At 36.2% G+C, this 22157-nt stretch overlaps 1 protein-coding gene across 9 annotated transcripts in view; it reads left to right on the top strand.

Annotated features, from left to right (window-relative positions):
• The window catches only part of pacsin1b (protein kinase C and casein kinase substrate in neurons 1b), a 29370-nt gene extending 9704 nt beyond the window's left edge, over window positions 1–19666 (top strand). For 2 of the 9 annotated variants that reach the window (XM_084426529.1, XM_084426528.1), the window contains exons 2-11: window positions 10278–10391; window positions 11750–11906; window positions 12071–12306; window positions 13252–13407; window positions 14623–14798; window positions 15124–15244; window positions 15364–15494; window positions 17273–17457; window positions 17859–17887; window positions 18549–19666. In XM_084426529.1, the coding sequence (XP_084282655.1) occupies window positions 10332–10391; window positions 11750–11906; window positions 12071–12306; window positions 13252–13407; window positions 14623–14798; window positions 15124–15244; window positions 15364–15494; window positions 17273–17457; window positions 17859–17887; window positions 18549–18560 (1263 nt within the window). In that variant the 5' untranslated portion in view covers window positions 10278–10331 and the 3' untranslated portion in view covers window positions 18561–19666. Of the gene's footprint in view, window positions 1–2631; window positions 2690–6324; window positions 6619–10277; window positions 10392–11749; window positions 11907–12070; window positions 12307–13251; window positions 13408–14622; window positions 14799–15123; window positions 15245–15363; window positions 15495–17272; window positions 17458–17858; window positions 17888–18548 lie in introns of those variants that run through there. The other 7 variants (XM_084426521.1, XM_084426522.1, XM_084426527.1 and 4 more) reach the window with 5 other exon arrangements.
• Window positions 19667–22157: the final 2491 nt, after the last annotated feature.

The following is a 22157-nucleotide window of genomic DNA, read 5'->3' on the forward strand; positions in this document are numbered from 1 at the left end:
ATAATTTATTTGATTGATTTATATATCATGGTATTTTTTATTATTTTGCTCATTTATTTATTTATTAAATCAGTAATGGGAAAAATCACTGTAATCCAGTATTTATCTAAAGTAATAGAGTAACTGTATTAGTAGAATCTAGTGAGAATCAATAATGAGAATTAAAATTTCAAAAGAGAAACATCTAGATGCATTATTGTAATGAGAATTTGAGGAGAATATGCGCTTAATGTTTATGCCAATTTTCTTTTGCAAAATATAATTTCTTTAATTTGATTTGGGGGTGAAATGTGACTTTTTTGGAAAGGTAGTGATGACAAAAAGATGAATAATTGTGAGTTGTAACGAATGGTGAAATTCTAGTGACATAATTCAGACGTCATTTATGATCAGTTCTATCAGTATCACTAAACGTGCTTGAGGATGAAGTGACGGTTTCCCTCCGCTCGTCTTCTCCTATTTCGCTGTCGTCACATTTCCGGACTGCTTTAATCAACCCGGTGTGGAGCCGATAGACTGAAATTGTGTTGACTTGTGTAGGGCAGCGCGTCAGCGATGGCTTCAGTGTGTGTGGACATCCGTCCAGTTTTTGCTGGCTGTGTATAGAGGGTTTAGGAGAGAGGTGTTTAGTTTCAGTGCAGGGTGCCAGTGGAATATACTTTATTTATAGTTGCAGACAGCAAAGAGAACCTGGTCACTTGCCCAATGACGAGTAGACAATCACCTCTAGAATCACCTTCGTCTGTGACTTTGATTATATGCAGGAAAAATACACTGAATAAATTGTATATTAACATTTAAAGCAATTTAAGCTCATAAATTGCATGTAAATTTCACAAATAATTAAACGTGAAATTTTGAAGAAATAGTATTTTCTTCCTACTCTAATAATGTTTATTTTTGTTACACGTTTGAAAGTTTTTTTTTTTTTTTTTTACAGGGTATACAGTATGCGTTCATATTAAAATATTGCATTAAATTAGGAAAATTAAATTTTCACTGGTGGTCTCATATTTTGGACCCTGGTTAAAACTGTAGTTTTTGATGACATAATTTATGATGGCAATTTTTGATATTTATTTGTATATTATGTATTATTATTATGTTTTTTTGCAGTTTACCTACAAGTCTTGTCAAATGAATTTTAAAATGTACAGATATTTCATATATTTTCTCAGTTAATATGATCTCTTTAAGACAGAATGCATGATAACTATTCAAGAATTAGCTTAAAAATATTGTTTAAACTAGTTTTACATGGACTACATAGCATGTCACTCTGCTGGACATTGTGTTTACTGATGAAATATCATGTCAGTTGCCCAAATGCAAAGCAATTTATCTGAGTAAATGTCCATACAGCATCTTTTGAGGGGTTTTCATGAACCTGAAGGGGTCTAGTCCAAGGGAATCCACATCATGAGATGTGACATCAGATCTAAAGTCACGTCACACATGTATGATGTATCATTTTAGCCGACCCAGAGAAAAGCAGAGCCCACATGGCTCAAGTTGTACAAGCGTTGGCGTGTGTGTGTGTGTGTGTGTGTGTGTGTGTGTGTGTGTGTGTGTGTGTGCAGGGACTCTAGAATCGGTTGCCACTGTGATCCGTTAACTGAAAGCTGTGAATTATTCATAACCCTGGGCTTAGCTGATCATAATCCTGCTACTCTTGTATCTGCAGAAATGGCAAACGTGGGTCATAATGCAAAACTGTGTCATTTAGCCTAGTGGGTTTATCATTCGAGAGTTAGAGAGAGAGTTAGAGTACTTCTGCGATAGCCATGAATCTCTGCGTGAGTTCACAACAACACTGATATTCAGTCATTATTATGGCCTCTTGGTATTTTTGCATGTTTTCTGACTGTGTTGATTGTGTGGGAAATGTGATCATATATGCAGTAAAACAGCGAGTAATAGACTTTTATTGGAAGCTGAAAGCATAATCAAATTAGTAACATTTTACAATAAGGTCCCATTAGGAGTTAATGCATTAACTAAAATGAGGAATTAATTTGTTGCAGTATTTATTTATTTATCTTTGTTAACATTAGTTAATAAACGAATCAACTGTTCATTGTTAGTTCCATTAAATAATGTTAACCGATACAACTTTTCATTTTAGTTATGTATTACTAAATGTTGAAGGTAACACTTTTGTTTAGTGTCCAATTCTCACTATTAAGTTGCTTATTAACATGCATATTACTAGGATAGTGTCTGTTTATTAGGACTTAGGCTATAAAGCACATATTAATCCCTTATTCTGCTTGACCATATTCTACATCCCTTGATCTTACTGACTTTACTGAAGCAGAAGTCATAATTAATATTTAGTTAATAGTGAGAACTGGGCCCTAATCTAAAGTAGCTAATAAATGCTTCAGAAATATTTGTATTATTCATGTTAATAAGTTAAATAATGTTAACAAAGAAGTGTTACCATCAAATTAGACTGAATCTTTAGTCAACGAACACACAGTGGCCACTGAATGTGTTTAAATGAATGACTGGGCATCAGAATTCTGTGTAATTGAGTCATCAGGCTCTCTCTCTCTCTCTCTCTGTGTGTGTGTGTGTGTGTCGTACTGAAGTGGTGTACAGTGTGTCCTTGTCTTTATTGATCTGCAGGTCTCATAAGCGCTGCAGTGAAGGCACTGCGGAGGAGACGGCACTGCAGATGCTGGATGTGAGAGCAAGCTTTAATACCCCCCCCCCCCCCCCCCCCCCCCCCGTCATTCTGTAGGGATGGGACGGTATGAAAATTTCATATTACGATTATAGTGACCAAAATGATCGTGATTATATCAATATTATCACGGTTTTGTTAAAAAGTGTTCAAAAAGAACTGATGCTCACACTAAAAACAGTTTAATATTTGAAAATCAACAAACAACAAATAAAACAAGCAGCTCTATGCACTTTTTTAAGCAAGATTATATTATGTGGCATTTCCTTCCTTATAATGACCGTCGTCAATAGCAACGCATTATAACACAGCGCACAACCATGTATCGCAACGGACGATCTCATTTCATTCAAATACAACTTGCTATCTTGCGTCTCCGTTTTTGGACGATTGTTTTGTAACTTACGCTGTACAAAATGGATTCATAAACAGGCAAGATTTAAAACATTAATCTCAATTCAATATGTCCCCATTATGTGGTAAAAAAAAAAAAAAAAAAAAATCGGTAAGTGACAATGAGTGTCTAAAGAAAAAGACACTCATAAAAATAAGTGTACAATGATATACATTATTATCCCTTAAATGTCACTCTAAATAGTCTTGTTTGAACTTGATCGTTTGTCTTTGGCTCAAAGCCACTTGCTGCGAACATTTCTTCGCGGAAGCTTCACGTTTATTTCAAGTGAGTGAGATCAAATATTTCAACTCAAAACAACATTTTGTGCCCAATTATTTCCCAGACGTAGTTTTGGTAACGTTATTGAGGTCAAAGTTAACTTGCCTTGCGTTCGCTATAAACAGTGGGTGATGGTCACGACACAAGACGACTCGGCAGATTTGAAGTGTTTCCCCCCTATTGTAGTGACCATCCTCGATTAAGTTTCACTCAGGACTTTTGTAAAAGCCAAAATATGACCACACCTCAGATTTGGTCCTCTTAAAAGGCTGAAAAATCTCCCGAGCACGGTCACTGCCTTCCGCCATTCCTTCTCGAATAAAAAAAAACAACAACATTGCGCGCTGCTCCTGCAACTGTTGCTGGCTTACACAGTGAGTTATTAAAATCGCGATAATCAAACACGGTTTTAATGATAATTACATTTTAAACGATAATACTAACCATCAGTACATTTTATCGTGGTTTATAGTGAAACCGGTAATCGTCCCATCCCTCGTGATGGAAATAGATATAAAACAACAAACATGAAATTAATATTTAGTCTTATACAATTTCAGAAAGATTTACAAGTATTTGTTGTTACCACATTGCCCCTTAGAAAAAAGTAAGTTACCATATATTTCCATAAGAACTGCTACTTTCTTCAAGGTGCGAGTGTGTGTGACTTCTGCTGGTCCTGCTGTTTTTCCTGCTGACGGTGATCGATAAGAGTCAGTTCTCCTCCTCATCACTCTCTTTACGTCCTTCTTCACTCCATCCTTTTTGCTTTCACCTCATGTGAGGGAGGTGCTTAGGTTCATACTAGAGAAATGTGCATCTTATATGTAACATTGGTGTCATTTAACATATTGCTGTTTTCACATCTTACAAAAGCAATAATCCACTTGTTAAAGTGATTTAAGGGGTCCCATTTCACGCTGTGCCTAAAAACAATGGTCTTTAACCATTGTAAAATCACTGTAAACGCATATCTTTATGGCTCTCTAACTTTTTAGAGTCATTTGAATGAGCTTTTATTTCTTTTCTTTTTTGTAGTTGTGATTGAATGTGACGTGATTGAGGGCTGTAAATAACTACGATACCTCAGACTTTGAACAGCGGTTGTGCAGCTTCAGATAAGCTATCTTAAAGGGATGATCCTAGAATGAACATTAAGTCATCATTTACTCACCCTTGCATTGTTCTAATGCTGTATGACATTCTTTCTTTTATGGACCATGGATCCTTTTATGGAAAGGAGAATAAATAAACCCCATAATGGCAGTGAATAGCCACCAGCATTAAAGGTATAGTGGAGGATATTCACGAATTTTAGAAAAGAACCACCCTCTCCACTTTTTGAAAAAATGCACATGCGCAACACTCTACCTGCTCCCGAGAGGGAACGCCTATTAAACGTGTGCACAAGAGAGCATGCACGAGCCTCTCCTCATGCACGGTCTGTTTACAAGTTGCTGTCACGTTTGGTGGCACAATTATTTTGCAAATTATAAACTAACTCAAAAACATTCATGCAAGACAAAATGTCAATTTATGTTTAAATGTCAAAATGTTTTATTTACTTATTATACTGATCGATTGAGTGAGGACTCAAGACATGATCTGCAATGGAGAAGTAGCTTGTTGCATTTGTGTAATAAATACTATGGTGAACACATTGGAATTATCAAAAATGAACACACAAGGTTTTAGAACATTTCAGCGTTTACCATTTGGCCATAAGGCTACTTTAGACAAATTGAGATGTTTATCGTGTCTGCGCGGTGCGTGACTTGTGCCAGGGCTAGCATCACTAATCATAGCTTACATTAACTTTTACTAGCAGTGATTTTAAATGGATTTCTCCAAATAGCATGCCAAACTTTACCTGTCGAGTAGAAACTTGACTGAGGCATCAGTGGGAAGCCCAACCTGTGCTTTTAGTGTGAAATATTCTCCCAAAAACACTCTGGTCTTGTTTCTTTCTTCAGAGGCCTTTCTCTTCTTGTCATACAATTCGTAGACACTTTTTCTCTTGCGACCCTCAGACATTTAGAAAAAACCCGGTGAGAACGGGCGAGCTTCAATGAATGGCTGAAACCGCAGCTCACCACACATATACACCTGAAAGTGCGCATGCGCAGAAAGCGAAAACTACCTAGGGACGAGCACGTACGACGGCCTTACGTAAACATATCACCAGAATGATTGACAACTAGGAGGACCAATAGTCTTGATGATCCACCCGGAAGAGGAAAAAAAAACTCCACTATACCTTTAAGCTTTTAAAAAAAAAGCTTTTTAATAATGATTTGTGATAATATTTCACAATATTTCACTTTTATTGTATTTTTGCTAATAAATGCAGGATTGGTGAGCTTATAAGATACTTCTTTCAAATACATTAACACATTAAATGGTAGTGTATATAAAATCCTTTGATTACATTTTCCGCATTGAAAAGAGCAATATTGAAGTAAAAGAACAAGTTGGACTTTTTACAACCAACTTGAAGCTCAACTTGTATTACAGGCCCGATCGAATGAGAAACATGTGCTAGTAAAACAGACTTATTTTATTTGGGTTAGTGAACAATCGTCAACAAGCCACTGGACATTATTATGTCTCTCATTTTTATGACACAGAAAGACTTTCATCAATCATTAACATTGCTGTATTCAACACTCTCCCGTCATGGAAAAATGTCAGGAAATTTTTAGGCATTCCAGCTGTTCCTTCATTCTTTGTTTATCGTTTCAGTACCAAATGTCTGTTGTTGTTGTCTAAAATAAACAGAAGCCTTAAACCTGTATTCACCCCCCATCATCCCAAGGCCATAACCACCCCCCACCCCCCACCCCCCCTTACTGTCAGAATAATTCAAGTCAAATGTGATTAGTCTCTCTCTCTCTCTCTCTCTCTCTCTCTCTCTCTCTCTCTCTCTCTCTCTCTCTCTCTCTCTCTCTCTCTCTTACACACACACACACACACTGCTGCACATGTGAACACCCACTCGTCCACCAAGAAGCGTTTTTAACATCGGGGTACAGTTAGCTTTGACTGCTCTGCTGTTTCTTTAAAGCCTAACTAAGTTAACTCCTTAAGAAAGAAGCAAAATTGAAGAGAAGTGTTGTGTGTTGAGGCAGGTTTTGGGGGGTGGAGAGTCCCACGTGCCTGGATCTGAACGCGGGGGATCGGTGAGCCTTTTGTTGCTTTTCCTCTTTTGTCATGGCTGGACTCTGGAGCGCTCGTCATCAGTATGGAGGAGATGGTGTGTGTGTGTGTGGATGCTGGAGGACAGCTTTGTTTGGGGGTAGTCTGGGGTTTTGTTTTGATGGTGTGGTTTGGAGAGAGACTGTCTGACTCGTATTCATGCATTTTGGCAGACGCTTTTATGAAACTTGCATTGCATTCAAGGTATATGTATAATCAGTTCGTGATCTGTTCAGTTTATCAGATTTACTTTAACACACATGCGCATATGCAATTGGCTGGAGTCTCTGTGTTTTCGTGTTTTTGTGTGTATTTTAGTGCATTCACACATGCACTGACCTTTGTTCTTTTGGTGTGTAGATCGTATTTGACTGATGTTGTATTATTCAATACAGTATCAAATAATTTGAAGTGAGATAAAGACAGTGTTTAATGACAAAGACTATCAGTGAGTTATAAATATAAACTAAAAATAGAAAGTGGTTAAAATTTATGATCTAAAACAACATGCATGCAGTGGAATGTTTTGTGCATTAGGGATGCAATGTTTTGAGTGTGGCTATGACCGAAGCCAATCAATAGTTAGGGAAGCCTAAGCACTTTCACAGTTCTTTTGTCTAATGTGCCAGAGAGAGTCATGTGCAATGATTAAAATGCCTCCCGCTGCCGCCCCGTCAATTTAAATGGATTAACTGAACATGTCGCCCGTATTGAGACCATTTTGCCCAATTGCTTTTGAGCAACTTGTACTATAATTTCTTTCACCTTGCAAGATAACCCTGATATAATGAGAATATGAAGCTCATACTAGGGGAGGAAAAACATTTTAGTTTTATTCAGAGGCCCGAACTGATCAAATATGAAATGTGGTGCAGTTGCTGATATTTATATGGTCAAAAAGTAAGCATAAAATGCATGTAAATATCTGCAGTCACTCTATATCTCCCAATAATATGTCTTATTAAGTTGATATTTAAATGCTTAGTGTTATGATCAGTTCTGTACTTTATAATGTGGAGGACAAAACAAATAATGCAATGCAATACAATGACGATTGAGAGATGAATAAATGAATAAATAAATAAGCATTCCTCAAAAGCCTGTTGTATCATATTTAATATATTTTAACATGATTTTTCAAAAAAAAGTGTGGATAATCAAGTAAACCTGTTGTTTCAGTCCAGTAAATACTCATCTTGAAATATTACAAATATCTCAAATAAATTACACTAAAAGGCCTTTCACTTGCTAAAAAGTATGAACCATCAATCAGACAACAGAAGGCATGTAGTAGATTGTGTGCAACAGCAGTTTTGAGCATGTTGATCATATAGAGACCTTAAAAAGTTGCATATAAAATATGATACAATAGGCTTTACAGGTTTAAGAGTTCATTTCAATGTTGAAATCTTATAGGGTTAAGATAGTCACAGATGGGTTTCAATGATTGCACAAAGATGAGGATTCAAATGAAAATAGTCTTTAATTTTGAATCCAACTCGGAAATACTCTGCAAAATTACACAACCACATTAACAGTGACGAGACGGGACCGTGAATAGACGGAGCTCAGGGTTTAATACACAGAGGGAAACGAGGAAACTAAATGAACAACAGGTGAACTTACTTAGTAACTGATAGGCACACACTAGGAAACTAGGTCAACATACAAGAACAGGAACAGAAGAGAACAAAACACAATGAACTAACCGAACTAAATATAACTCTTACAAATATTTCATTTGTTGTACATTTTGGTGCACTTGTGCCAGCCTTCATTGTTGTTGTCCCTCTGAACTGTGTTCGCATTTATTGGTTTCAACTGACCCAAATATTAGTCAGCCCCCCTCCCCAGTGTCCTATAAATAAGTGGAGCCCGCCTTGTCAAGTCTGAATAATGGCATGATATCATCATGGCTCGCCCATGACTTCATTATCATTGCAAACACTCAGAAGTCGCATGAGTCATTTGTCAATGTCGTTTTTGTTAGTTTTGTTTGTACGCCTTCAGCGCAGCAATCCGTATATGACATTCATAAATTTTATTCTAAGGTTATAAAGATGTTATTGTGCATGCAGGTCTTGTTTGTGTGAGGGTGTGACAATGGATTTATCTCAACAATTATACAATTATCTTAAGAATTTATATATGTATGTAAATATATATATATATATATACAGTGTTTTCACTCTGATTGATGTTCATCACTGTGATGAGATCACTGATAGAGAATTAAATTATCATGATACAATCAGGGCTCAAACTGAAGCTTTGTATTTGTTTTTGAGCATATATTTTGAGAATAGATCAGATGGATCACAGATTTGAAGTGGCTGTGTAATTCAATCATACTGAGTAATTTGTGTAAGTCTGGGTGGGTGATGCCTTTATGTTCAAAGTTTGGTCTTTTTAGAGACATTTTTGAAGTTAGAATATAAATTCAGACCTGGTTTCACATACAGAACTTTATAGCTATGTAGCTTTTATAAACGTGTCTTATACTGGTGTGCATCTTGAGACAAAACAATAGTACTGACATATTTTAAGATATATCACATCATTGCAAGTTGCTTTCAGTTAAAACAGCTCAAACATGCATTTTAGTCTGGGACTAGACTTAAGCCTTGTCTGTGAAACCGGGGATCTGTGTTTTAAAGATTGGATGCCATATCAGGATTGTGCAAACATTACATTCTTAGCCTCCAAGATCACATTGATCTCTATGTTGCTCATTTGCCACATTAGCAAGTTATTGAATGTTTTGCACAGGCAAAAATGACATTTTAATGACATTTATTCCAACAGATTCAATTAAGGTATTGTCTGGGTTTATACGAGCGCAAAACAACATAACTTAAGTCATGACAATTGCAAACATTCCCTATGTTGCATAGGAAACTGCAACAACTTGCTTTGTCAGATGGCGTCTCTGTTCTGATTCAGTTGAAATGATGTTCTTTATCATGAACCGCCACTCACAGCAATATTGGATTTGTGAAGTGAACTATATTAGTTTAAAATAACCTTGCAGATCCATCTCAGAGTCTGCATGTCCAGAACAACAGATCTAGTTTCCACACGATTGCTAATAGAGTCCTCCGGGGCTCTGTTTTGGGCCCTATTTGTTTTCTATTTGTCAGTGACTGAAAAGTTTAATTCTGAAAAGGCTACTCGGGTTGGCAACAGGTCATTATGGACCTCACTGCAAGATTGTAATACTCAGAGAACAAACTTCATGACTAACACAAAACAAGAGGCTACAAGACTTCACTTTCTATTGTTTCCATGCTTTTAAGGCTACTTAAACTTCTAAATGCATGGTCCTACTTGACATTTTGAATGTTTTGAATGAATTTAACACCACATTATTGTCCTGTAAGAGGTCTTATTAGGTAGGTTTTGTTGGTACCATTGCTTTGTTGTTCTTTCCCAGCTAGCAAGGAACGTTCTCAGAACTTTGGCTAACGTTCTGGCAAGGTTCTCTCAAAGTTGTCAACAAACGTTTATCCTGCAACATTAATAGAATGTTTCTGGTCTGATCTTTAATAATGTTCCCAAAATGTTAGCGCAAACATTCAGAAATAATGTTAGCATTTTTTTATTAGCTGGGTTGACAGTTTTTTATACCATACAGTTGCCTTTTTCCCTTTATTGTTAATGAAACCATATATATGTTCATTATTATGTTCTCATAACTTTTGTCTTTTTTTCCTGCAGTACATGGTGAATTTCATTTGTTAGCTTCAATCCTGCTCTGCCAAATCTCACAGCATGTCGGGTGCCTACGATGAGTCCGCCATGTCCGACGAGACCACGGAGAGTTTCTGGGAGGTCAGGCTCAAAAACTTACTAATTCTGGAATATTATTAGTCGCACATGTAGGTTAAATGTCTCATTCGTGCAGGAAACCACAGCTATGAAGCTCTGGTGTTCGATTTTGTTATTACATCATATTGACTTTTAACGCTGTGGAAGTGTGTCATTCAGCCAAAGGGTGACCAAACATTATATTGATTAGCATGGTGTTAACATAGTATTAGAAGTAAAACTGTGTCATTATTGATTTATTGATCATACATTAGGATCGCATTCATTTTCTCCAGAGAAATTGATTTTTAGCAGATAGTCTATAAACCTTTCAAGACCGACCTAACATGAGCTCTGAAATTACCACAAGATTTTGACAAAATTAAAAAAGAATTGTCTATCTATCTATCTATCTATCTATCTATCTATCTATCTATCTATCTATCTATCTATCTATCTATCTATCTATCTATCTATCTATCTATCTATCTATCTATCTATCTATCTATCTATCTATCTATCCATCTATCCATCCATCCAACATTCTATTGTTCTATCATTGTACCTATCTATCTATCTATCTATCTATCTATCTATCTATCTATCTATCTATCTATCTATCTATCTATCTATCTATCTATCTATCTATCTATCTATCTATCTATCTATCTATCTATCTATCTATCTATCTATCTATCCATCTATCCATCCATCCAACATTCTATTGTTCTATCATTGTACCTATCTATCTATCTATCTATCTATCTATCTATCTATCTATCTATCTATCTATCTATCTATCTATCTATCTATCTATCTATCTATCTATCTATCTATCTATCTATCTATCTCATCCTATCACTGTACCATTCTATCTATCTATCTATCTATCTATCTATCTATCTATCTATCTATCTATCTATCTATCTATCTATCTATCTATCTATCTATCTATCTATCTATCTATCTCATCCTATCACTGTACCATTCTATCTATCTATCTATCTATCTATCTATCTATCTATCTATCTATCTATCTATCTATCTATCTATCTATCTATCTATCTATCTATCTATCTATCTATCTATCTATCTATCTATCTCATCCTATCACTGTACCATTCTATCTATCTATCTATCTATCCATCTGTCTTTCTCACTGGCAATCATAGGATGGGTAGTATAAGTCCCTCATAAAATACATTGTATCTTTGACTTTTTTCTTACTTTAATATACTTTTTTTAATTGATTGGTTTAATTAATTCGATTTAGGATAAATACACTTGAGCGGTCACTGTTTTCTGTTGAATACAGATATTTTAGCTGTGTCCAGTGTCCTGTCCATGACTTTACCTATTTCAAAGGGTTCTGTGTTTCTCAGGTGGGGAACTACAAGCGCACAGTAAAGCGAATCGAGGATGGCCATCGACTCTGCAATGACATGATGAGTTGCATACAGGAGCGTGCCAAGATCGAGAAGGCCTATGCCCAGCAGCTCACCGACTGGTCTAAGAGGTGGAGGCAGCTCGTGGAGAGAGGTGCTGCATGATTTATGAAGTGGCCATGGAGAACCATGTTTGCTTACTTCAGAAATCCTTGAGTAGATTTAAAGTGACAACCTTGAAAGCAAACGTTGTGTCTAAATAAGCTTCTCTTTCACCCAACTCAATCAGTTTTAATGCGTTGTTATTGCTGCTCGCAGGGCCGCAGTACGGTACTCTGGAGAGAGCCTGGTTAGCTGTGATGACAGAAGCAGAAAAGGTGAGCGAGTTGCACCAGGAGGTGAAAAATAAACTGCTGAACGAGGACTTAGAGAAGGTGAAGAACTGGCAGAAAGATGCCTACCACAAACAAATGATGGGCGGATTTAAAGAAACCAAAGAGGCGGACGAGGGGTTCCGGAAAGCCCAGAAACCTTGGGCCAAAAAACTCAAAGAGGTGAGGTGAAGTCTTTTTTTGTGACCCATTTCCAATTAATGATTGCAAACGGCCTTCCAATTACATTCTACATTCTTTTAAATGTGTCGTTTTTTCCACTTAAAAACATATATTACTTTCAAAAAATGATTTCTAGAGAATACCAGCTTATTATTTTGCACACCAATCACCCTGAAGTGAAATCAGAATCAGAATCAGAATCAGAATGAGCTTTATTCGCCAAGTGTGCACAAACACACAAGGAATTTTTTGTGGTTTTTACAGGAGCTCTTGGTACATACATACATATATGACATTAGAACAGGCATTTAAATGAGAACATAAATAAATAGAATAAACAATAATAATAGTTTTAGTATACATCTGAAACAGTTATGTACAGATTTGTGCATTGTGTGTACACCTCTATAAATAAAATTTGTATATGTATTTACACAAAAAAACCTCTTGCTTCTCTATGTTTGAATTAATGTACTATTTATGCAGTAAATGGTGTGTATGCTTTGCACAGTATGCATATTTTCTGTATGCAGAGTATTTTTGTTTAAATGTGCAGTATACAACAGAGCACTGTGTGGAATACCATATCCCAGAATTCAATGTGCTTGACTTGAAACAATTGAAACGGAATGATTAAAAAAAATATTAGATGCCAAATAACCATATTTATTTCCTGAGATTATATTTGGTCACCATTTGGTGAATTAAACATGCAATGCATATTTCCCATAGGGATTTTGCAAGCATAATGTGTTCTGTTTCACATAATATGCAAAAAAACAATTGTATGCAGCAAGCGGTAATCTACTATTCTATTTCTAATATAGCCATAAACAAGAAATGACTTGGTGCGTGTTATAACTCGGCTGAAGAAATATCTTCATTTGAAACTACAAACAAATCATTGAATAATTCACTCATGTTTATCTTATCTTTTATTTGCAGTTGGAAACAGCAAAGAAAACATACCATATGGCCTGCAAGGAAGAAAAGATTGCATCTACAAGGGAGGCCAATAGCAAAGGAGAGGCGTCAGTCACATCAGATCAGCAAAAGAAACTCCAAGAGAAGGTGGACAAGTGCAAAAACGACGTTCAGAGGGTCAGCCAAGAAAACAATGCATATTGTGTACAACATGCATATTTCATAAACAAACCAAAAGTGATGCACTTACAATGAATGTCTATGGAACAACTATAACATTCCTTTAAATTGTGTGCGTGGCATATATTGCTCTCAATGTTTTTGTATTTTAACAGTATTGGAGACTGTTAAAATAAGATCTGTGGTCTGGTCTCTTTTGATATTCTTGTTAATATTCAAAACTGACCACAATAGATTCAGCAGACGACAGAAAACAGAAATATCCTCAAGCAATTTCATCCTCTATTCATTACACCAGCAGGTCCGACTCCCCAGAGCTTACTTTCATATTACTACCCTGCCTTTGGACCACTTAATAGGGGTGTTCAATAAATGGCCCCCTAGCGCACCGTACAGCCAATTCATTAGCCTTTACTCTAAACCAGCATCCATTATAAGCACTTAACCCAGAGTCCCAGTGGAACCAGCTCTGCCACAATAGAACAATGGACGAGCTGGACATTTGAGTGACAGCCGTAGTTAGCTATAAAACCATCCCAGATAATTATATTATTAAATTAAGAATATGGACACATGCTCTAACTTTACAACTCACATGTCACCCTTACAAGAAAAATATATAGAGATATTTTGCATAAAGCAATCAAACCTGTCATTAAGATGTTTGCATTTTGTCATTACTTTCATGACATTTCCATCAGAAATGATCAATTACATAAATGTGTCTGGACATTTAACTTCTGAGCTAATTTGAGCTTATTTTTCTTATTCTCATTACTATGATAATTCTTAAATGACTATAATACAGCAATATCTTATCATTATTATTTTTTTATTATGATAATGAGAATTTGGGGGGAAATGTAAGCATCACAATATATATCTTAGTGGTCCTAAAAATAGTTTTGTTTGTTATTTAAAATATGTTTACCTAAATTTCATTTTAAATTGATTGTTTTTGTTTTGTTTTTTTGCAGTCTGCTTATAATGCCATGGTTTTGTGAACCAAAGTCATTATTTAGTTTAACATGACCATTTTCCATCCTCTCTGACACTTGAACCGGGTTAGAATTTAATAGGTTTTAATTTTAGAACTTTATGCGAGTACCCTTTGTTATGATTGGCTCACCTCTTCATATTTGCATAAATGGGACATCTCATATTTATGCAACAAGTCAGAAGATTTAAGATGTCGTTTGTTTTGTGTTTCAGGCCAAAGAGAAATACGAGAAGACCCTCGATGAGCTCAGCAAGTCCACGCCGCAGTACATGGAGAACATGGAGGTCGTGTTCGAGTCGTGCCAGCAGTTCGAGGAGAAGCGGCTGAACTTCCTCCGCGAGGTGCTTCTGGATATCAAACACCATCTTAACCTCACTGAGAGCCAAAGGTCAGCTTGAAATCAGACACAGATCTGGTCTCCTAAGCCTGGTGGTCTGAAGTCTACTTATTTTTATTAACGTAATGCATTCATAATGCATTTTTTATGTCATCTATATGCTAGTGTCCTGTTGACAAACTAAACTTTTAGCAGATGTGCACTCTTAGTCAAAAGTTTGGTGTCAGTAATATATATTTTTTAAAGAAATTAATATTTTATTCAGCAAAAATGCAATAAATTGATCAAATGTGAATAGGAAATACATTAGCACATATGAAAGAAAATTGCATCAGTCATTAGTCTCTTAATAAACTCTATAATTCATATTCTACAGCTATGCCACTGTCTACCGGGAACTGGAGCGCAGCATCACCTCCGCCAGCGCCCAAGAAGACCTCAAGTGGTTCAACAGCCTCCACGGGCCAGGCATGCACATGAACTGGCCACAGTTTGAGGTAAAGTCCAAATGTGGGACCAGTGAGAATGTATCTGTATCTGGTGTAACTTAGGACTGTTCATTTTATTTAACAGTTACTGAGTATTTCTCATATAATTCCTCTTGTCTCTAAATCAGGAGTTCAACCCAGAACTGGGCCACTCTATAAATAAGAAAGAGAAGGTGAAGAGGAACCATGATGGGATCACGTTGACTCATGTCACACATGGTGTAGATCCGGGCACACCGCAGACTGGAACCCGGAGCAGGTACAGAGGTTTTTGTGTTATTTAACCCTATAAAGCCTTCTGTATCATATTTGATGCACACATTTCTAAGGCCTCTAAAACATCAACTTTGAAAAAACCTGTTGCACACAATCTACTACATGCCTTCTATCATCTGATTGATAGTTTATACATTTATAGCAAGTAAAAGTCAAGTAAGTTTTAGTACAATCATAAAAACCTTCAGGTCGTGATGCTTTTGCTGTGAAATCTTGACTTTTTTTAGAAAGTAAATGTAAGAATAACTTTCAGTTTGTTATTAATATTTCAAGATTAACATTTACTGGGCTAAACCAACTTTGATTATCCATTTATCATCTTTTTTTCTTTTTTTTAATCATGCTAAAATGTTAGTATCAAGTATGATACATCAGGCTTTTGAGGAATGTATTTTTTCATACTACGAGGCTGTTGAATGCTTGAATCTGATTGGCTGACAATGTTCTAAGCCTAAGGTGTGCAGTTACTGTCAGGGAAACGTGCGGCTAAAGTAGTTCCAGGCAGGTCTTGACCGCATCACAGTTTCATATCACTTTGCCAGTTATTATAAAAGTCCACAGAACCACACAACAGCAAAAGAACCAAAACTCACAACGACACTGACCAAGCAAATACATATAGTTAACAATACGATAAAAGCGACAAATTATTTCCATGTTTTTTGCCACAAAATTACGTTTCATTATTAACGTAAAGTCTCTTTCTCCTGCTCTCTCTCCCACTCAAACGCACATACACACACAGTACGGACACACATCACACAGAAACATGTTGTCAGCGCTGCTCTGATGATTTGATCAGTAAAATAGTTTAGAAACTTAAAAGCTACATGGCATTTCTCACTAGCGAGGTAATAACGGCACTGTTCTTGAAGCAGATAAACTTACAGTTTCGCTATTAGTAGAGACGCTGCTGCCCAAACACTGTTGAAACTCACACACGCTTAATCTCTCTCTCTCTCTCTCTCTCTCTCTCTCTCTGTATAATAACTGCAATAATCACTGCATTAGTCTACTATCAATGGCTCAAGCCTCCGTTTTTGGAGGTGTGGGATAAGATTAAGATTTGAACATTTCTCACAGAAGAGCGTTTTAATGACCAATTATAAGTGGTAACTCATCACTTATAATGTGGTAACCGTAGTATAAGCGGAATAATTGACTTTGTTCTGTGATTAGAAAATAAGCCAACTCCACTGCACGTTGTGGTCGCATTATGCTTATTTTCTAATAATTCAACAGCCCGCTGTCAATTAGTCCTTACGTATTGCATTGTATTATATATTTTGCCTGCCACAATTAAAACTACAGGGCTTTGATCATAAAACTAAGCATTTAAATATCATCCTAATAAGACATATCTGTAACGGTTATGTTCTTTGTGTGGGCTGTTTTTCCTTTCAATCCCATGTTTCCTTCCTGTGTTTAGTTCCTGTTCCTAGTCGTTTTCTAAGGTCACTCAATGGTTAATTGATTATGTTCACCTGAGTCTTGTTTGGTTCCTCATTTAGCCATGTATTTAAGCCCTCAGTTTGGTTCTTCTCTTTGTCCTGTATTGTCTTTGCATTAGTGAAGCCGTTACGTTGAGTGTTTCCTTCTGGATTGCCTTTGTTTTTGTAAGTAAAAGTACATCTGCTGCAACTTAGATCCTCTGCTCCTCTTCCCTTGCCTGCACTGTGCCGTCTGTGTTCTCCATTGTTGCTAACGCTAACCTCCGGAGAAACTAACCTGCGCTTCTCTCCGTCTGGTTGTCGTGTCCAGCGTGAGCAGTTACGAGAAGAACCAGCAGTTTTCTGCCGAGTGGTCTGATGATGAGCAGCCGCCTGCCGCCCAACCAGCCAGTGAAACAAACGGAAATCCATTCGAAGAGGAGAGCAAAGGAGTGCGAGTGAGAGCGCTGTACGACTATGACGGCCAAGAACAAGATGAGCTCACGTTTAAAGCTGGTGAGAATCATGTTTTTCAAGCCTTTCTCAAGGCTGCTGATCAAAAATACAGTAAAAGATTGTGAAATATTGCAATTTAAAATAAATCTGTTCTATTTGAATATATTTTAAAATGTAGTTTTATTCCTGTGATGCAAATACTTCAGTCTTCAGTGTCACACGATCCTTCAGAAATCGTTCTAATATGCTGACTTGCTGCTCAGGAAACATTTCTGATTATTATCAGTTAAACAGTTGAGCTGCTTCATATTTTAGTGGAAACTGATACGTTATTGACTTGAAAGTTCAAAAGAACAGCATTTATTTGAAATAGAAACCTTTTGTAACATTGTAAATGTTACATTTTAAATTGATCAATTTAATGCATACTTACTGAATAAAAGTATTCATTTCTTTTTCAGAAAGAAAAAAAAAGGTTTTGAACAGTAGTGTAAGTGTATATCATATGTTGGTTATGGCTCTGGACATGCTGTAGCCTACAGTTGTGTTTTATAAACGTTTTCCAAACATTCCAGGGCTCGACATTAAGCCTTGTGTGAAATCGATGACCTTATTAATCAGTTTACATTGAATGTAATAAAATCAGAATCATTCTAGTCTGACTTTTTTTTTTTTGGTGTCTGAAGTTCCTGTACTTCCCAGGTTATTTTTTACTTTTTGTTTTAATCAGGCTACTTGGCAAGGAAAATGCTCTTCCGCTTGCCTTTGCAAAAAAATTCACTTTCCGGGAAAATTGGACAAGCGTTAATAATGTCGAGCCCTGCATTCATTTTGGTTTTGAGAATCTTAAACTAACTGTTTTCTTACTGTAAATAAAATGTTGTTTAAACGTTCTAACGATGAAACAATAGAAAATGTTCTAGCAATGTTTATTTCTGATATTCTAATAGTCGTGTTTTGAATATGCAAGGATAAAGTACATTCAGCTGTTTTTATAATGGCCGTTCGCTTGCCAAATAGATAAATAAATGGACATTAAATATTGAGTTTAAAATGAATTATGTGAAAAGTAAGACATTTTGCATCCTTAATAGTGCATATGTTTGCATTTTATCAGCTCGTATTAACTGTACATCAACATGTTTTCCCAGGAGACGAGCTGATCAAGCTAGAAGATGAGGACGAGCAGGGTTGGTGCAAAGGCCGGCTGGACGGCGGTCAGCTAGGCTTGTACCCGGCTAACTACGTTGAGCCCATTTAGTTGCCTTGTGTGGTGAAGAAGGCCTTAAAGACTTTACCCCACACTGCTCGAATGCGAGATTCCAGAGAAACCATTTCCTTGCCTGATTGACTTGCTGAGACGCTTTACGCAGCATTTTCTTAATACCGTAGCGAAAAAAAAAAAACCTACAGCATTGAAAACCCATATCAAATCCCAGCGAGAGCAGGGAATGATTCTGTGCGTCTATGTAGCCATGTTCAGTATGAGTTATTGTGCTGCTGACATGTGTTCGCGTATGGTCTCCTGTAACATTATTAACGTACTGACATCCATGAAGCCTAGCATAGCAAGAATCAGCTGTGCGACGTGTACTAGACTTTTATTTTGAAGTGGAATGTTCTGTTGAACCTAGTGAACATGAATTTCGCTTACATAATCGGACATATTTATGTGTTAAACAAGATATTCAATGAGAACAAATTTAGGGCGGGACTTGATTTTATGCTAATTTGATGTGAAAAAGTGGGCGTTACATACCAGAATGGATCCATGTGGTTGGAGGGGAGGGGTTTAAAATTTAACGGATGGTGACATCAGTCGTCAAGGAGAGTTGATGTCGAGGTGGAGCATTTTATAATGTATTTTTCTGAATAAATTGTGCACTAGAAATATGTGTTAAAGTAAATATAGTCTGTTTTGAATATATGTTGGCTTTAATGCGAGATGCATCAGGATTTTTGTCAATTTTTTTCATCTAAGTGCAATTTATGCCTCAAAACACATTAAATGCACATTTCCATGTTTTTCTTCTCTTTTTTATATTTTGGTTTCCCCATTTTAAGAACAAGTAAAGAGCCTGTGAACAAATTGTAAGCTTTCACTTTAAAGACTGGAGAATTATGGAGAAGTGAAACTTTTTTTTTTAAATATCCTGATTCTAAAGGATTGCTGATGGAGTTTTTGTCTTTATGTGGAATAAATCCAGAATGAATCAGAACTGAAATTCTAAAAGAAAAAGAAGTTTAGTTTATCTAGTGCATTTTTGTACACTTTTTTTTTTTTTTTTTTGAGTAAAGTGTGATTTTAGAAATGACATTTTTATTTATTTTTATTTTCTTCAGAATTTTTTTGGACTTAGGATATTAGTTATGATTTCATGACCATTGAACTGTGTGGTTCACTTTGATCTCTGGGCACATGCTATTGAAAAGTATGTTCAAATGCTTTTAAGTATTTCTTCTGCCTTTTTGTCTCTTTATGTAAATGGGAATGTCTTTTAACAATAACTTATTCAGTAGCAAACTCCTTACTGTAGCGCAACAATAATAATTTAATTTGTCATGTTTTCAACACTGAAGCTTTGTTCTAAGTGTGGGAGCTCACTCCGGCTCAGCCGGTATGGATTGCGTCTTTAAGAGCAGGATGGAGAAGGTGACGTGTGTGTGTGTGTGTGTGTGTGTGTACATACTGTATGTTTAGACTGGACTGATGTGTTCTACTCTTCATGTCAGTGTAGTAACTGTTCCATTCAAGTTCACAATAAAAATCTGAGACAAATGCAAATGATTCCAAAGCTTTGGGTCACCACTAGAGGTCAGCATTGCAGAAGACCTTTACTATACTGTTTATAGTGCCCTATAAAAATCGGTCATGGTTCGCCCTAAAATCAATAGATAAAGGCTGTAATTTTTTTTTATTTTTTTTACATAAATTATAATACAATATAAAACAAACACAAGTATTATTAGACTAATTAAATAATGAAATAAAAATATTCTAATAAAAAACATTTTTTAATTTAATTTACATCTCAATAGAAAAAAGTAACAAACTTAAATGTAAAATATCTGGATGCAATTTGGTAATGAGAATGTGGGTGGAATATTAATTGTCATGAAAGCTGCAAATAGTAGGCTTTTTCTTTCTTTCTTTCTTTTTGCAAGATTATTTCTTTTAATTATTTCGTTTGGGGTGAAATGTGGCCATGTTTTTGTAAGATTCACTCATACCCTTTTATTTAAAAAACCATGCTACATGTTAAGTGTTAAACATCCTATAGTGATACAATTATGATTGCATAGTAAAAGAACAAGTGAAATACAGGAGACTGCAAAATGCAAAATGAATATTTAATAAAGAAACTCAGGCAAAATGCATGAAGAACAACAACTGAATGTACATGAAAAAAATTACCTTTCATCTCTGGTATAACTGTAAGAGTACGGATCATATTTCGTAATGCTGACATTTGAGTCCAGTGACTCTTCGAGATTAGACTTCACAATAGAGATGTACAAAAATACAAGAGCCACAATAGAAACCAAACCTCCTCGGGCTCCGTAACTCGGGCTTCCTGATTTAAGCATGTGTCGATTAACAGTTACGACACACAGATGTCACGTGACAGATGCAGTGTGAGAACACAGACGGGCCGTCGGTAAGCCCTCATTTGCATCAGTATTGACGTGACGTGATGATGGAGGTGTGTGCAAAGCTGGCCGATTATTGAAGAAAGTGGAGAAAGTTCACATGGACACACTTGAAAGGTTTGCAGTGTAATTAATCACAAACCAGAAAAAAAGGGGATGTTTGTTGGGTGGCAGGCAGAGATTAACGCAAACTCTTGGCCTTTCCACTGCAAATCATAGGCAGAGAAATGAAGGTTTGCTCAGAGACACGCTGGCACATTCACACGATCATTTACACGCTTGCTGTTTGAGGATCAGATGATAGACAGACCTGGCGAGGAACCTGTAACATACTTTAAAGAATATACTAAATCTCTTTTATATTAACCGAAGTGCTACGGTTAAACATCAACATTTATTCATGAAGTAACAGTGCAAAGCTGAAACCACGTTCGAGGCAAGACATTATAGGCAAAACATTGTTTTTTATGCACTGGTCAAATTTGAGATTTTGGGCTATTTTGTTTCCATAGCATATTAGATTTTCATTACAATACATAAGGCTATACATAAAGGCTGTGAGTTTTTCTTCTTCTTTTCTTATGCACTGAGTCAGAAATCTATGGAAGCTTGTTGACGCCACGGAATAATAATAATAATAAAAACATTTTAAAAGATAATTGCGACTTTTATCTCATAATTCTGACCCCCCACCCCCCAATATAGGCTATATATTGCGAGATGTAGCTTGATCTGACAATAGCGTGTTATAAAGTCAGAATTGAGCGGTTTAATTCAGTAGGCTACTGAGAAAGATTATCACCTGCTTTATAACTCGCAATTGCAAGTTTATATCACTCAGTTCTGAGGGAAAAAGTCAGAATTGCGAGTTTCACTCTTAAAAATAAAGGTTTCTAAAGAGGGTTTTCACAGCAGTGCCATAGACGAACCATTCTGGGTTCCTCAAAGAACCTTTCAGTGAACAGTTATGAAAATAACCATATTTACGTGGTTTGAAGAACATTTGAAAACCCCAAAGAAACTTTTTTTGATATAAAGAATCTTTTGTGCAATGGAAAGGTTCCATGGATGTCAAAGGTTCTTTATGGAACCATTAATGGCAATAAAGA

This window comes from Rutilus rutilus, assembly GCF_951802725.1.
Source record: "Rutilus rutilus genome assembly, chromosome: 12".
NCBI classification, from domain to species: domain Eukaryota; kingdom Metazoa; phylum Chordata; class Actinopteri; order Cypriniformes; family Leuciscidae; genus Rutilus; species Rutilus rutilus.